Genomic DNA, 15,644 nt, shown 5'->3' with positions numbered 1-15,644 from the left:
CTCTCTCTTCCTCTTCAAGTCAGTTAAACTGGACCAAAACTGTGGGTTCAGTTCTCAACACTTGACACAATTACTGCATCCAAAACAAAATACAGTCATCAATTAAACACAAGGAACAGTAAGTTTGAGACAATATCCAGCCAGTCCAACTTTAGACAAGACAGACAACAAACAAACAAAAAAGAGACACAAAGTTTTGGGAGGTACTAGGTGTTTGCAGGGACAGGCTACTGTCCCTTGCCAACACCACCATGGCTCAAGGGTCTACAGTTCAGCATGCACCCCATCACATGACTAAAACTAGCCACAAAATGGTGCTTTAAGCAGCAGCAGACCCACTGCCAGAAGTCACAAAACTTCAGCATGTTTACAGAAATGTTTTTCTTTCTTATTCCTTACATAAAGTTGCTGCAAGTCCACCCTAAATGGGCTGAAGAACTTCGTCAAAGAAGGGAGACAGCAACACCAAATTGTGGGCTTCACCTGATTTAATCTGCCCACACATTATATCGCATAGCTTCCCTTACTTTGGAATGAGGTCTGTGCCAAATAATCCAATACAGTACAGAGCCTAAAAAATGACACACACACACCAATCACAGGTAGGTAAAGTAACGGGACTCCCCACCTGACACAAAAGACACCAGCTAAAACCCCAATAAATAAAATAAAAAATTAGCTGTTCGTCAGCTTCCCAACATGAAGCAGACAACCACAAATTGAGAGAGAGGAAGAGAGAGATGACAAGGAAAGAGATACATTCTAAATCAAAAAACAGAGAAAAGTGGTACAGTTTGGTATTTACATCTGGAACACAGGCTTGAGATACAACAATATTTACAGACACGAGTGTCTGGAGTGAATCTGGTCAATGCCACACCACTTCCACAGAACACCTGACAAAAGGACAAAAAAATGTTTTCGAAAAAGCAAGGAAAGGGAGATGGGGGAAAAATTTAAAATAAAAAGGTGATCTTCACAGACTGCAAACAGGTGCAACATGGGACCGAGAAGGAACAGAGGATTGGGGGGGGGAAATAAGCAGAAGAGATTTTTTTGTTCTACGGGAGAGGCAAAGGCGGAAGTTACACTGTACATTTCAGAAGATGCGGCTGGATTGCTACGGATCAATACTGATGCGTTTATGATCTTATCTAGTACATTGGAAGGTGCCGCTTTCTGAGTTGTGCGCATAGCGCAACGCAGAAAAAAAACCGCACAAAAGACAGCCACGCAAGTCTTTTCTACTTCAGCTACTCTCTACTAGCGACCAGTCTCTTATATCGCCTAAAAGAAATAAAGAGGAGGAATAAACACCCAGACTTTACCAGAGGAAACATCACAGCTCACTTTTCCCGAGTCCCAAGAGACAAACAGAACGTCTTTGAACCACAGGCCATTTAGAAGAGTGTACAATCCAAGCACCAGCTCCATGGATAATATACTACATTTTCTTTAGCCAGTAAAATACCTGCGTTCACTACCACTCATACTGACACCACGCCGGAAATCCGAACGTACTGCGCAACAGAACTGCTTTGCAACTGTGGTGCATCTTCTACTGAACTCAAACCCGTACGACAAAGTGGACACATACGGTCATCTTCTCCCATCTCTCCGTTTTCTCTATTGACACATCCACTAAGCTATCCCAGCATCTGCTTTATTTCCTGTTACCGTTATATTTTTCACTGCAGATTAAGTATGTACACTGTGGTAGGCGTGGCTTTTGAAAGAGGATCCCATCTAGGGATGAATGTTAAGACTTAAATATAAGACCACCCTTGAGAGATGATGCTCCCAATCAAGCATGCCCACCACTCTTCTCTTACCCAACCCACCCACTTTAACCCTTTACCCCCTTGCGATTCAAAAATGATTTAAAACAATAAATACATTTACAGGAAACAAAATGGAAAAGGAGGGGGGGGGGGGGGGAACAAAAACAACTTTTAAAAAAAAGTACAATGCAATAAAAGTATAAAAACCATAGCTTTTTCGTATTCCCTGTTTCTGAAAAGCTCACTGTTCTGTACTTCTTAACATACTTTTTTTTCTCTCTCGTGTTTTATCAGAGGGACCTGCACCTAAAATCTTTTCGTTCATTTCAACCCAAAGTTAAAACATCTGACCTGGTGTTTGGTGACAGAAAGTCTCTTGTATTTCAACATCATTGTCTGTGCAGTCAAATAAATTAAGATTTATATAAAAAAGGAAAAAATCTCAATAAAAGCAGACTCTTAAATAGAGGACCTGCCCCTCCAGCCACTTCATGTTCTGCTGTCTATAAACATGAATACAGGTGTCATAACAATCGCCATAATCATGAGTAGTGATGTACAAATTCCCATTAACATGAGTACAGCTATTATAACCAACCTATATACATGAGTACATTAACACACCTAATCAATCCATGGACATGAATACGGGTCTTACAACCGTACTCCATAATCAAGACCATAGGTCCAATAACAATCCCCAAAGTAGTGATTGTAGTAGTATGGGTGTTATGAGAGGACTCATGCTTCAATGAAAGAGCTGCTCGGTCCATAAACAAACACCCATTTCACAGGACATACCACTGTTGTCTGGAACAAGAGAACGGGGGGGGGGGGGGGGGTACTGTGTGTGTGTGTGTGCAGGGAAGAGGATGGCTGTGTGGGTAAGTGTGTATGCGTGTAAGGATTGCAGACCCGTGTGTGTGTGTGTTTGTGTTTGAGCGAGATTTATAGGTAGCTTACAATGACTGGGTGAGTTTCTGCTCTCTGGTTTGTCCCTTGCTCTTTCGCTGATTTGAACCTCAGGATGAGAACTGTCCGTGCAGCAGGACTGAAATGTAGAACTCTTTATGTACATCTGAGCACATTACAGGGGGAGTGTGTGTGTGTGTGTGTGTGTCTATTTGTAACAAATCAAAATGATGAAGAATCAGGAGCAAAGTTTGTGCATGTTGTCTGTGTGTAGGTGTGTGTGTGTGTGTTGGGGGGGGGGGGGGGGGGGGTGTTACGTGTGTGAGTGTGTACTGTGTACTGTGTTTTTCAGTAAGGTTGAGGTAATGGTTTAGGTTCAGTTTTCTAGCGTGTATGTGTGTGCTTAGGGTCAGTTACGCATGATGAGGTGTTGGTTCACGTGCTATTGCATGTGTGAATGTGTGTGTAAGTGCATATGTGTGTGTGTCTGAATGTATGTTTAATGAATAGTGATTGTTCAGGTGCTGTTATTGAGGGCTGAACCAGGCTGTGCAGAACCATCGGATCCAGGGCCATCTGCGGAAAAGGAATGAGAGAGAGAGAGAGAGAAAGACAGACAAAAGTTTCCATTACATCTCTGTACACAACTCCAAATGCCATACCCATAACTCCCTCCACACCACTACAGGACTCTTAGCAAACGGTAGTTATCAGATGGAGTAACCAGTACCGTGTGAGCTGGCAGAGGTCTGTGCACGAAAGTGAGGTGGAATAAGGGTGGAGTTCAGCTGTGGCTGGATGGAGAGCTCTGGAGAGAGAAAAAAACGAGGAAGAGATAGAGAATATTAATGAATGTAAGGCAAATTGAGGGAAATGCAAAGGGCACTAGGTTTTTAGTCTTCTATTGGATACAACTATTTGTCCTGAACAAGTGCAACCAAACTCTACGGCTGATGAACCGAGGCAGCATGTGAGTGAGAAAGAGAAAGAAGAGAGAGAAGTGACGTATTGGAGGAAGTATGTGGGCCATGTAAACCTGTTACCTTGCCACTGACTCTTCGCAAAACATTTGGATTTTGTCTTCTTGCTTTTGCTTACGGGGCCAAACGAAAGCGTTTAAGCGTGTAAAAACAGCAGAGGCTTGGCAGCAGGACATGGGCACGGGTGGGGGCGGGTATGTGTGAGAGTGTGATAAAAGAGTGCCCGAGGCCCACCAGTTGTGGTGAAGTTGAAGAGGTGGGGGAGCGCGCGGCCGTTGGGCAGGCCGGCTCCCGGCTGGCGCAGCTCGTCGAAGAAGGCGTGGGCACAGGCCTCCAGCGGCGAGAGGCGCGTCATGGGCGTGTACTCCAACAGACGGCTGCACAGGGAGATGGCCTCGGGCGGAGTACGTGGCTTAAAGACCTGAGACAGACGGGAAGGAGGAAGAGCGGGGAGGATTAAAAAAAAAAAGAGAGAGGGGGGGGGGAAAGGGAGTGAGAGAGGAGGAGAGAGAAAGAAAGAGAGAGAGAAGGAAAGAGAGGGAGGTCAGGATGGCATAAAAAAAAGGAGAGAGAGGAGATGGGTAGAAATAAAAAATTATACAAAAGAGGAAAAAGGTATGGTGTAAAAATAAAATAGGGAGAAGAAAATGAATGGGGAAGGAGAGGGAGAGGCAAAAGGGAGAGAAATGGAGAGAGGAGGGGGGAACAGTGAAAGACAAGGGGAGATGAGGAGAGGAAGAGTAAAGTGAGAGAGGCAGTTCATTATGAAATCATTAGTTAGGGTCTAATAGCCCAGGCAGAAGTTCAGGCACAGCCCATTTCCCCTCTGGACCTAATGTTCATTTTCTTGGGATGACTGCTGGGAACGTCAATTATTTACTTAACCAACCGAAAGAGAACTTCTGAGTACACTGCAAAAATTATTAACAAAAACAAAGATAGAAAAAGGAAAGGAAGAAGGAAGGAAAGAAAGAAAGAAAGAAAAAAAGAAAGAAAGATAGAAAGACAGAGTGCAAGACAGCAAGAAAAAAAAGCACACTAGCTTTTAGAAGACTCTGACCTAAAATCAGAGGAAATTACCACCCAGGGCACAAAGATAATTACACTTGGAAAGAATTCTTGGGGGTATTTTTGTTAAAATGACACGCACATCAAAACTGAGAGTGTCAAAGACTGATTTATGGGCAGAGAGAAAAGACGTTTTCGAAGGAGCTGCAAATTTTCCATAATGATTTTCTAGTCTCTTGAATCTACAATCATCTAGTGCAGTGTCTGCTAATCTACCACTAGCACGAAAACAAAAATCTCTTGAGGGTGGAGATCTTAGTGAGCAAAGCACGCTTCCTTCTCCTCACCTTTGTCCAGGGGTGTGCTTTTATCTGGGGAAATTTGAACTCTGTGTAGTTGGGGTTCATCTCCCTTATCTGTTCCCTTGTCGGGGTCCCGAGCACCTGTAAGCAAAACGCACAGACACAGAGAAAAACTAATATCAGCCATTTGGCCATTCATGTGTTTTTAAGAACCACAATCCCTGCCAGACACTCAATAAAAAAAACTTACATGAAATACAGTACATACCATAACTACACACTATTTTCATGAGTAGTAATGACAGGAAAGTACCTAAGCATCATCTGTGCAGGCTTTTATAATACAGTCAACTTAAGTGTAACTCTAAGCACAACATAATTTTCCCAGAAATAAGCAGAAATAATGTTTGCTCATCTGTATGTGACAGCCATCATAGCCAGTCTATAAAACAATCAGGCCCTTTCCATAGAATCTCATGACAGTGGTGTGTTAAATGAAATGACAGAGGGATATCAACATCAGCCTGATGCTCTTCATGGTTCTGGCAGTCATCGTTCGCTGTGACTGACAACCCCAGACTAGGATCACCCCATAGCACTGTACAGCACTCTTGTCCCATCCATTATTTATATACAGAGGCGGTCAAAAAGATTTGCTCCCATGCATGTCATGCACTGACATTCACAATCTTTGATGTACTTGAAGGATACATCCCTTACATACAAGAAAAGAAAAAAAAATTCTACACTTGCTAACTAGTCTCTTTTGGCGATATAGTGTCTGATGTTGTGCTGTAAAAGCTATTTATTTATTTTTTAAACATACTAATGGGGTGGACTGACCCTGACCACAGAGCGGTATAGTGCATAGCAGGAACAACAAGTGTGTTTATCTGTCCTTCACATGACCCTTTAGCATGAACCATCTTTGCCTGCGGGTGTATGACCTTTCTATCATGTCATGTTAATATGCAATCACATAAAGGATGTCCTAACCAAGTAGAGAGTCAGTTTTAATTAAACTGTGATTAACGCAGCAACGCGCACAGATCCAGCAGAAAATGACTAGCTAGTTGAAGGTCAAGTGCATGACCTGAAACAAGTCCAGACTGAGTTTTCTCAGGCGTGTCATGAGGAACTCATCGGATGGTGACAGGCATCGGGGCATCGACGCCCCCACCCCCACCCCATGCCTCTGCAATCAGCCCCCATCAGGCTCATTACGCCCAACACGGAATTCAATTACACATGTGAGAAGATGGCTGCCAAATGAATTTGGACACCATCGGCGCTGGTACTACAGGTCAATCGCACGCGTCTCTCTTTTCAAATCAGTTTAAGGAAGTGGTCGCCGAGATCGCTCTATTCGCTCAATTAGGCCTCATTAGTTTGACTGATGGGCAGAAACACAAACACTCTGTGCCTCTGAAAAACGAGATGCTCCCCCACTCTCAAAGATGATGCCAGAGAGCGGCATTCTGGAAGGGCAGCAAACGTGCCAGAATGCGTGCCTAGCTGACGTGGGCTTGGGCTAACTGACAGTTACACAATGTTTCAAAAGGGGCCTTCAAATCTGCTGGAGACTGTTGAAAGCACAATGACTCGAGGGGGGGCACTGTGTATTTTCATTAGTGTGTCAGTGTCTTACTTCAACAGGCAGGGGGGCGTAAAGTAAATCTGACATTCGATATCCGAGAACTCAGTCTCCAACTGAACAAAAAAAAATGTATAAAAAAAAAACTAATAACCTCAAAATCTCATGACTCGAGGTCCAAAGATCCAAAGTTCAAAAACAGCGATGCTTGTCAAAAGAATGTGACAATTTAACAGTGAAAAGCCACAAATGAAAAGTGGAGTGCCTTCAAAGAATAGCTGCAAGGTGCCGATTCCAAAAACTCCAAATAACAGAGGAACCGGATAGTGCTCATTAAAGCGACTCTTTTATGGTCACACAGTGCTACAGCAGAGGTATTTTTTGGCTTGTGGCCTCCTCCTTTCTGAGGGGAGTAGTGAGACACAATAAAAGACTCACTTTTATAAGCACAGCAAATGTTGAATCCAAATTCTGAGCCCATTTCAGCACTAAAAAGAAAGTTATTTTAATTACTTCAGACGTTATACTAGGAAAAAGAGGGAACCTCACAATGATCATAAATAAGGCTTGCTGCAGGAGCTGTGTATATGTGTGTGTGCATGTGTGTGTGTATTTGTGTAAGTGTGAGAGCATGTAAGTGTGAGTATATACATGTGTCTGTGTCTGTGTGTGTGTGTGTTAGGTCCATAATGAATCTAAATGACTTAGGGCGATGCAGCACCTTGATGATCTCCACCAGCTGGTCCACGCCGCTATCCCCGGGGAAGATGGGCTGGCCCAGGAGCAGCTCCGCCAGCACACAGCCCGCCGACCAGATGTCGATGTTAGACGTGTAGTCGGTGGCGCCGAAGATGAGCTCGGGGGCGCGGTAGTACCGCGAGCAGATGTACGAGACGTTGGGCTCGCCTCGGATCAGCTGCTTGGCACTGCGCAAGGAGAAGAGGAAAAAATGCTGAGTCGAGACGCAACACGTTTGCAGTATTACCCCTGCTAAGATACATTTTGAAATTAAGGTGGAATGACCTAATAGTTTAACTACATTTAGATAGTCTGCGGCATACTGATTCATTTGTTGATGTGAACACATCCAGGATGGAGCGTTGTGAAGAACTTGTGACAAACTGAAAAGATCACAAAAATACTGAGCTGCTGAAAAGACAAATAACATTTTAAAAACTTGCAACGAAATTTGAAAAGATGAAACAGTTTCTAGGCATGAAGAGAAACGATCAAAATGTTATTATAACTCCATTCATTTGTAAAAAGGTTGGCCGTGTGAGATGGTCAATACAAATTATCACTCGCGTTAAGAAAAAAGAAACAAAAAAGTACCAGAAACGAACAGAAAAGACTCCACCAGTGAGGCCAGTTGCAATTTATTAATAGAAAGAAAAAAAAAATTCTCATATAGGAGCTCCAGTAATCTGATTATTTATTGTGAATGGATTAGCCCACAAGCTCTCCCGGCACTGGCACTGGTCACCAGCTGGGAGCCCAGGCCTTCCAGGGGCTCCACCAGATCAATACACACACCAGCCGACCAGCAGGCAGGGACAGAGGATCATTACCACACAAGAGTTGGATCTGTGTGCTCCACCAAAAGAGACTGAACTGCACTGACTGAACTTCACTAGGCACCAGAGATCCTGCACATCACTATGTACTGATCCTGTGTGGGATCAAGTCTGGAGGATGATGCACAAGCATCACTGAAAACACAGAATCTGTGGGTAAACTTACAAGGCCTTTAGACTAGCCAGCCAAATAAAGTCTCATTAAGCCAAATAGGTGCAGCTGGATTTACATTGGATTTTCCACTTGTTAGCTGTTCCAGACAAGACAGAAATCTTATCTAATAGCCAATCCACTATGAGAAACATTTCATGTGTCTGAACCATGGCTAAGAGGCTAACCCTGTACTTTCCTGTGAGGCTTAAGAGACAACCCACTAGATGTGTCAGAATGTGTGTCGCTGTGTTTGGATCCAGGATTTGAACTCTCTTATGAGGGGTCAAGTCATCAGAGCTGCCATCAACAGAAAACTCATGCACCACTTCACTAGGCCTGTTTCTTTCCATAGCTTCGCACAAAAAAAATAAAACAGTCATATTCGTCACCCTTAATAGCAAATGCGACCAAAGAGTCTGAAGAATTATCAGCTGGAAGAATATTGGAATACTGGAAATAGTCTGCATGCCACCATTTATTTAAGATTTAATGTGAAGTGTTGCAGTATTTGTCAAGTCAAGTGTATTTGTATCTCACTATTGGCCAACTGCTTGACTGAAAGACGCATGTGGCGTTAAAACAGAGCAGATAAAACAGTGCCATTAACCACAGCTAAAACACCTTGTACCCGCTTCCTGACACCTACCAGTACCAATTCAGCATCAGCCAAGCCCAAACAAACCCTGCTTTGAGAGTATATTATGCTGAGCTGCCCTTGTGTAGTGGTGGGTCTAACTTGAGAGGGAGTACTGGCCCAGGCTTACCTCCCGAAATCACACAACTTGAGGACAGCCGTCTCAGGGTCCACCAGCAGGTTCTGGGGCTTGATGTCTCTGTGACACACGCCCTGGGAATGGATGTACGCCAAACTGCGGAACAGCTGATACATATACACCTGAAGGGGGGAAGGGGAGAAAGAAGGAGAGAGGAAGGGAGAGAGAGGTGTTAGAAACAATGGAATAGAGGATGTTGGACATAAAACAGAGGTAAAGGACAGAGCTCAGGGCAGAAAAAGAACGTCCAGGAGAGAAGAACAGGGGACGTAAAAAAAAAGAATAAGTGAAGTGAGTCATATCTCCAAAAATAAATAATCCTTGAGTCTTTTTCACACCCAGGGGCCGATAAATGCTTAGTAATGAGCTGGTCCGGGGGTTACCTTGACGTAGATTATGGGAATGATGGTCTTGGCTTTGTTGAAGTGTCGGGCCACTCTGTAGACCGTCTCTGGCACATAGTCCAGCACCAGGTTCAGATAGACCTCATCCTTCTGTGGAACACCCGTAAACAACAACGGAGGTCAAGTACACGCATCCCCCCGTTTACATAATGTATTCAATTAGCATCCAAAGTGACTTACAGTACAGTGCAGATATACATTTTCATCAATATGTGTGCTTAAAAAAAAAGCAGGACAGAGAGCGATGAAGATTTCCGTATGCTTATTGGGTTTGTGTCGTGTCCAACAGGCTAAATGCCCCAGGAGCGCGAGCAGCAGTTGTCACAATGACATGTTCCAGTCAGACCCGCCACTGCTGCCAAATCCACAAGATTTACCATCGATTTTTCTCTGGGCTCGTTCATTAGCTACAGGGGGCCTTCACTTCTGTCTTCTCCCCCCACGGGAAGCTAATCAATTTCCGAGCTGCTCCAATTTGCATCGGGAGAGGTGATTTCTCACCATCTCAGAGGAAGTACATGTCTGCAGCTGGATAGTCTCGCAGGGATAGATGCTACTTCAGCACTTTGTGAGAAGGCGAGTTTCAAGGACCACAACTTGTTTAAGCTTTGGTATCGAGTTACTCCAACATCCACTGCATACAAGGCTAGTGTTTCCCCATCAGCCCCATGTCATCATTTTGTTCTGTTTGTTATTTCAGTATCCCAATTATTATATATTCATTTGTTAGTTGCTTTGGATAAAGGGTCGTCTAAACATATTAACTTGTTTGAGTAAACTAAACAGATGTAAGAGGAGTTTCCACCTTTAGATCAAGCTGTCTAAATTTGTTCAGAGTGGATAGAAGAGGCATTAGATCATTGAACTTTGATAGATGATAGACTGACCTTCTCCCCACTCGAGTAGAAGAAGTAGCGTAGCCTCACTATGTTGCAGTGGTCCAGCTTCCTCATGATCTGAAGCTCCCGATTCTACACACAGACACAGAAAAAAAAAGGAGATGTTTATTATTATTATTATTGCCAAGCCATATAAAAGTTTGTCCTGAACTGTCTGTACAGCATTGGTGCTTTCAGGTACAAAGACAGAGAAAAAACATATTCAATGAAGGACAGTTCAAAATGCCAGTAGTATGCCTACTGGGATGGTCAATTCCAGGAGTAGATTGACCAAGTGTGGTTTTTCAATGCCCTGAAGCTACTGGAAAACTTGACAGTCAATATCAACTTTTAGTATTTTAGTATTTTAGTAGTCTGTGTGTGTGTGTGTGTGTGTGTGTGTGTGCACAATAGACCCCCAGGCCAAATGTATTCATCTTTGCGTACAATTTGCCATAGGACCACGTGTACGCACAATCCCACAATTTGTGTATGGAGGTTTTTCATTAGTTATCAAATACAACGTACGCACAGCATGTAAACCTGCCTATAGATGAACTTGAAAATCTCTTCCTGCGCGTGCTGCAGGTTTATTAGGGGAATCAGCTGCCATGTGGGTCAGGTTTGTGTTCAAAGTTAAATTAGAACTAATATGCTACATAAAGCAAAGGATAAGCAAATATACTGACAAGGTATTCTTAGAGGTCACGCACATATCAAAGAAGTTTTTCAATTATGAAACTGATCAACCTCTCCTGTAATGCCTGTATTCAATATGATGACATTCAATAAAGGTGATTACATTGTGAAAACCTGACATTGCAGCAAAACACATTTTAACATCGACCTCCATACTGTTAAATATACCTTGACGTCAACTAGGTGGTCCCTTCTCATACAACTGGGTATAGCTATGTTGACAGTTAATTATGGCAGAAATAGGCCTACACAATTAACTATATGTGCGAAAGAATTCCTGACCTCAGTGATACACAGACCATGTAGACTACTTGCATCAGCATTAGTTCCCCCTGGTGTTGCTAATCTTCAAATTACAAATATTATCCGTTCACCACCTCGAGACCATGCACAGGGGTACACATGTTTTACCAGCATGAATCTTTTAAAATAAATACCGTTTTATGTGTAGAAAAGTGCTGACCGCGATTTTAGTGGGGTCGCACCGTTAATACATGTGGCCCCCATCTTAGCATGTCTGTTTGTGTTGATGTGTGTATCACTAAGTGACATCTTTGTGTCAGAGAGCAAGCTAGAGACAGACGGACATTGCCTGTGTGTGTGTGTGTGTGTGTGTGTGTGTGTGTGTGTGTGTGTGTGTGTGTGTGTGTGTGTGTGTGTGAGAGAGAGAGAGCATGTAGTGTGTGTGACAGACTTGCCTTAAAGCGTTTGTCCTGCAGCACCTTTTTGATGGCCACCAACTCCTGGCTGTCGACGAGGCGCGCCTGGTACACCACTCCAAAGGAGCCATTACCAATTACCTTAATGTCTGTGTAGGACACTTCCTGAGGGCGGTCTGGGCCTTGCCCAGGGGTGGCCACCACCGTCGTCACCTTTCCACTGTCCCCTGCAAACACACACACACACACACACACAAAATCACACAATGGTGGTCAGCTCGGTTGTGGATGACACAGGAGGAGCTTGTCACTGGCTTGACAGCTGAAGGTCTAGTGCTTGTTAAGGACCAGACCAGAAGCATAGTGTCACAATTCTACACAAGGTAACTAAAATCCCACTAAAAACTTGATACTTATCATCTGGACACCCATAAGCAGCATATAACAGGTTTCTACAACCCACTCCAACTCTTTCTGCTGCAGACGCAGAATACTTTTTACATTTAAGATTAAAGCAACAGTGCCTGTGTCTAAGTCTTTCCTGTTGCTTGCCACTGACCACACAAAAACATTTCACAGTACCAACCACTGACCCAGGAGATTATGTTATCCCATCCTACAAAAGATCTGTTTGTATATAGGGGCAATGGTAATATAATGGCACTCTTCACTAGCTGGCAAAAATAAAGGTGAGCGTTGAGGTATAAGACAGTCACTTTGAGACACTGGGACTCAATCGCACTGCCCTGCCAATGACCCCAGCATCATCCTCACAGGCTGGCACAGAGAAGAGTACCGATATTGGGTAGGAACATGTAACGTGAGCCGAACACAAGATGAGTGCACCATCAACACACACATGCACAGGTCTGTGCTAGAGTGGGAAAGAGAGCTGCTCCATACATTTATGCCTTGAGGCTTACAGCGCAGGATAGAAAACACTGTAGGACACTTTGGGAATGCAAAAATCTGTCAACTCACAAAATATTTGTATTTATCGATACAATTTTGTGGATAAACTGTAAGACTAAATGTATTTGCAAGTCCAGTGGACTAGCAACTGCATGCTCCAAAATGCATGCGTAGGCCCATTTTTGGTTCTCCAAAACCTTTTACATCACTTCCCAAAAAAAGCAGATTATCCAAGGCATGTAACCTTCTTGTTCCTAGTGGGCTACTTATTTACCCACACTTCTCTGCTTGTCATTTCCCCCTGAAAGACCCTACATATTCATACAAACAGGCTCTAAAGGTAAGCTCCACCTTGATGATTCATGCCTTTAAACCAGGCTGAACCATTCAACTACACATACTCTTACCATCACAGTCAGGTCTGGATCTTTTGAAAATAATTACCTAGATAGTAAGTCTCAAAACACACTCTCCAGAGATGGAAACAAAAAAGTCCGAAGCTTTTACCCCATAGTGGAAATTCGCCGTGTATAAGATACATAACGTTACACCGTTAACAAGCCCAGATACTTTGCCTGGCAACTACCTAACGCTATGAACTAATGGCTAAAACGTTTTCTATGCGTTTCAAATATACACAATGTAGTGTCTAGCTACAACATCCAGCCATCTATGTGTAGCTGATGTTAGTGAGTTCATTATGCGTTCAAGTGGTTAAAATTCGGCGATGTTAGCTAGCTAATGTTAGCTAGTAAGCTGAAGTTATTTTGCTAGCTACCACACATCCTAATACTTAGCTAGTAAAAAATCGCTACGATACTTGTTGTTGACGTGGGTTAACATTAACTCGGTAAATAAATTGCATTATTTGCTGCAACTAGCATCAGCAATCTGTAAGGTGGCTGAATAACCAATGTATCCATGCTGAACTACCTGACCCAGCTACCCAGCTAGCTGTTATGAGAAACGATAATGTTAATTATACTCATCATAGCTAGCTAGCTAGCTACCGTCCGCCTACAAACTATGCAAACGCTCACTATATAATCCATCAAACAATCAGGCGGGAGTTAATTTAGTAGCTATATAACTAATAATATGTGAAATACTCACTGGCCAGCTTTAAATTTCCGCTCCCAGACGAAGATGTCCCCGAGGCCTGCGAGACCCCGGACTTTCCTGTGTTGCTCCCCACGACAGCGGCTGATCCAGCGGATGATGAAGCGGCTCCGGGAGCGCCTTGAGGCTCAGCAAAAGAGCTTGTCCTGGGCCTCCCGCTGCCGCTCATATCTATTGCAAGGGTGGCGGGGCGGGGGATTTAGGGTTTTCCTATCCGATCTCTGTTCGAGTTTCGACTACACCTCTTATGAGTTGAATAGTTGTTAAATAAAAGAGACGAAATGGTCTATGTTTCCTTGCGTCTCCCCTTACACTGAATGTCTGGCCTGGAGAGGCTATGGGTCTATGACAGTTTGCAATGCCTCCTGGGAAATGAAGTTCTTAGCAACGATATGCTAGGAAGACAAGCATTTCAGTGGGAGTATCAAAACAACTACAGTGCTTCAGGATATTTCGAGTGGAACCACAGATGGCGCTCCCCTGCACTTTACCAAATAAACGACCATGCAGATTTTCAATAGTGGCCTGGGCAATAATAGGATCCACCGATCAGGCTGTTGGATAAACACTATATGAGTAATATGAGGCTACACAGTTTATTAATTGCAATTGACATTATACATCTGTACATGAGATTAAAAAAAAAAACATCCCGATGGGAGTGGTAACTGCTGACTCACTCTTGAAAATGATTTACCTGGGGAAAAACACCCATACAAATGAACACTCATTTTGGTAACCTCCTCTTTTTTGGGTCCTTTACCAGAAACCTGGGAGTTTCCTTTGTAGTACTTTAGCAGTTAAGACTGCAGTTTAGAGGCCAGAGGGCTTATATGTGGTTTCTAAAAGTGTCATGACAGGAATAATTTAACTTTTTTGTAGAATCCTCACAACTGGTTTGTGACAAGCTTCCTGCAATTTGCATCTTGCCAAACATCCTGTTGAACAGTGTCTGATTTGTTTAGTTTACACGTTGAATCCCGCAGATTGTGCATAGTGATGTGATGTGTATCTCTGCTACTACTGCCATGGTGCCCCAGGGCCTGCTTTTGCGCTGTTTAGTACATCAGTGTTATCTTTCAGTCCAGCCCTTCCAGCCACTGGTAGGACTTCCAAATATTAGCCTGTAATCTATCAATTGTACATGCTGAGGACGGTTTATGTTGTCATGGGACATCCTCTACCAGTGCCTCATTCATTCCTACGCATTTCTTCACCAGGAACAATTTCATTGATGTACTTATGGAGGTTTTGTCTTTCATTTAGACGAGTGGCCATGAAGACATGAACTAAACCCTGGCTAACATCTTTCAGCTGGTTAGACAGTGTCTTGCTTCTAGTCGTTGGGACGATTCCTTCAACCATTTAGAAAATGTTACGGGTCACCATCCATACCAGCAGTTTTCAGGCCTGTTCTTTGAAAGCTTACTGTGTCAACTGGGCAGCTACTGACTGTCACAGCTTTTGCATAATGTAACTGGATCTTGTTCTTTCCACTATGGTTACTCTCAAATCTCTCACTCTGTGGAGGTAGTTGGGTGTTAATTTCAGTTTGCAATGGAAGCCCCAGGTACTGTGTTGTGTGTGGTTATGTATGTATGAATGTACGTATGTATTTTCTTTTTCCACTAACAGCCACCCACATGAATCTAGACTGAATAACATGGCAATTTCCTCACTATATATCTTTGTTAGATGACTCAGTGAATTGGTGTCTCATTCATCATGGGCAGGCAGTTTGATGTTGTAGATACTGGCTGATGGTAGCTGCACCCTTGGATTTATGCCTGTATCAACTCTTTGTGATAAGCTATCTAGACAGAAAATAAACTTTGATTTTGTATGTATAAACCTTCATATAAAAATAGATGAGAATATATGGTGTATAGAAAAAC

The 15,644-nt window shown here is 43.3% G+C and overlaps 1 protein-coding gene across 1 annotated transcript; it reads right to left on the bottom strand.

Annotated features, from left to right (window-relative positions):
* Window positions 1-2,632: 2,632 nt before the first annotated feature.
* On the bottom strand, window positions 2,633-14,134 carry gsk3aa (glycogen synthase kinase 3 alpha a). Its single transcript, XM_012818292.3, has 10 exons — window positions 13,744-14,134; window positions 11,758-11,945; window positions 10,370-10,453; window positions 9,462-9,572; window positions 9,070-9,200; window positions 7,299-7,503; window positions 5,029-5,124; window positions 3,908-4,094; window positions 3,424-3,501; window positions 2,633-3,269 (listed from the first exon to the last, which is right to left on the bottom strand). The coding sequence occupies exons 1-10, from the start codon at window positions 13,916-13,918 to the stop codon at window positions 3,211-3,213; spliced, it is 1,314 nt and encodes a 437-aa protein (XP_012673746.1). The 5' UTR covers window positions 13,919-14,134; the 3' UTR covers window positions 2,633-3,210.
* Window positions 14,135-15,644: the final 1,510 nt, after the last annotated feature.

The sequence above is a fragment of the Clupea harengus genome, chromosome 19, assembly GCF_900700415.2.
Source record: "Clupea harengus chromosome 19, Ch_v2.0.2, whole genome shotgun sequence".
Classification (NCBI taxonomy): Eukaryota; Metazoa; Chordata; class Actinopteri; order Clupeiformes; family Clupeidae; genus Clupea; species Clupea harengus.
The sequence above is the reverse complement of the archived record's forward strand: the minus strand, read 5'-3'. Positions and strand labels throughout refer to the sequence as shown.

Bases quoted from the DNA above. Each gene is read 5' to 3' on its own strand.
- gsk3aa (XM_012818292.3), bottom strand. From the start codon at position 13,918: ATGAGCGGCAGCGGGAGGCCCAGGACAAGCTCTTTTGCTGAGCCTCAA. The intron at 11,946-13,743 runs GTGAGTATTTCA...GTGTGTTTGCAG, and splicing joins CGGAAATTTAAAGCTGGCCA to GGGACAGTGGAAAGGTGACG. The intron at 9,201-9,461 runs GTAACCCCCGGA...TCCCCCCTTCAG, and splicing joins TTCCCATAATCTACGTCAAG to GTGTATATGTATCAGCTGTT.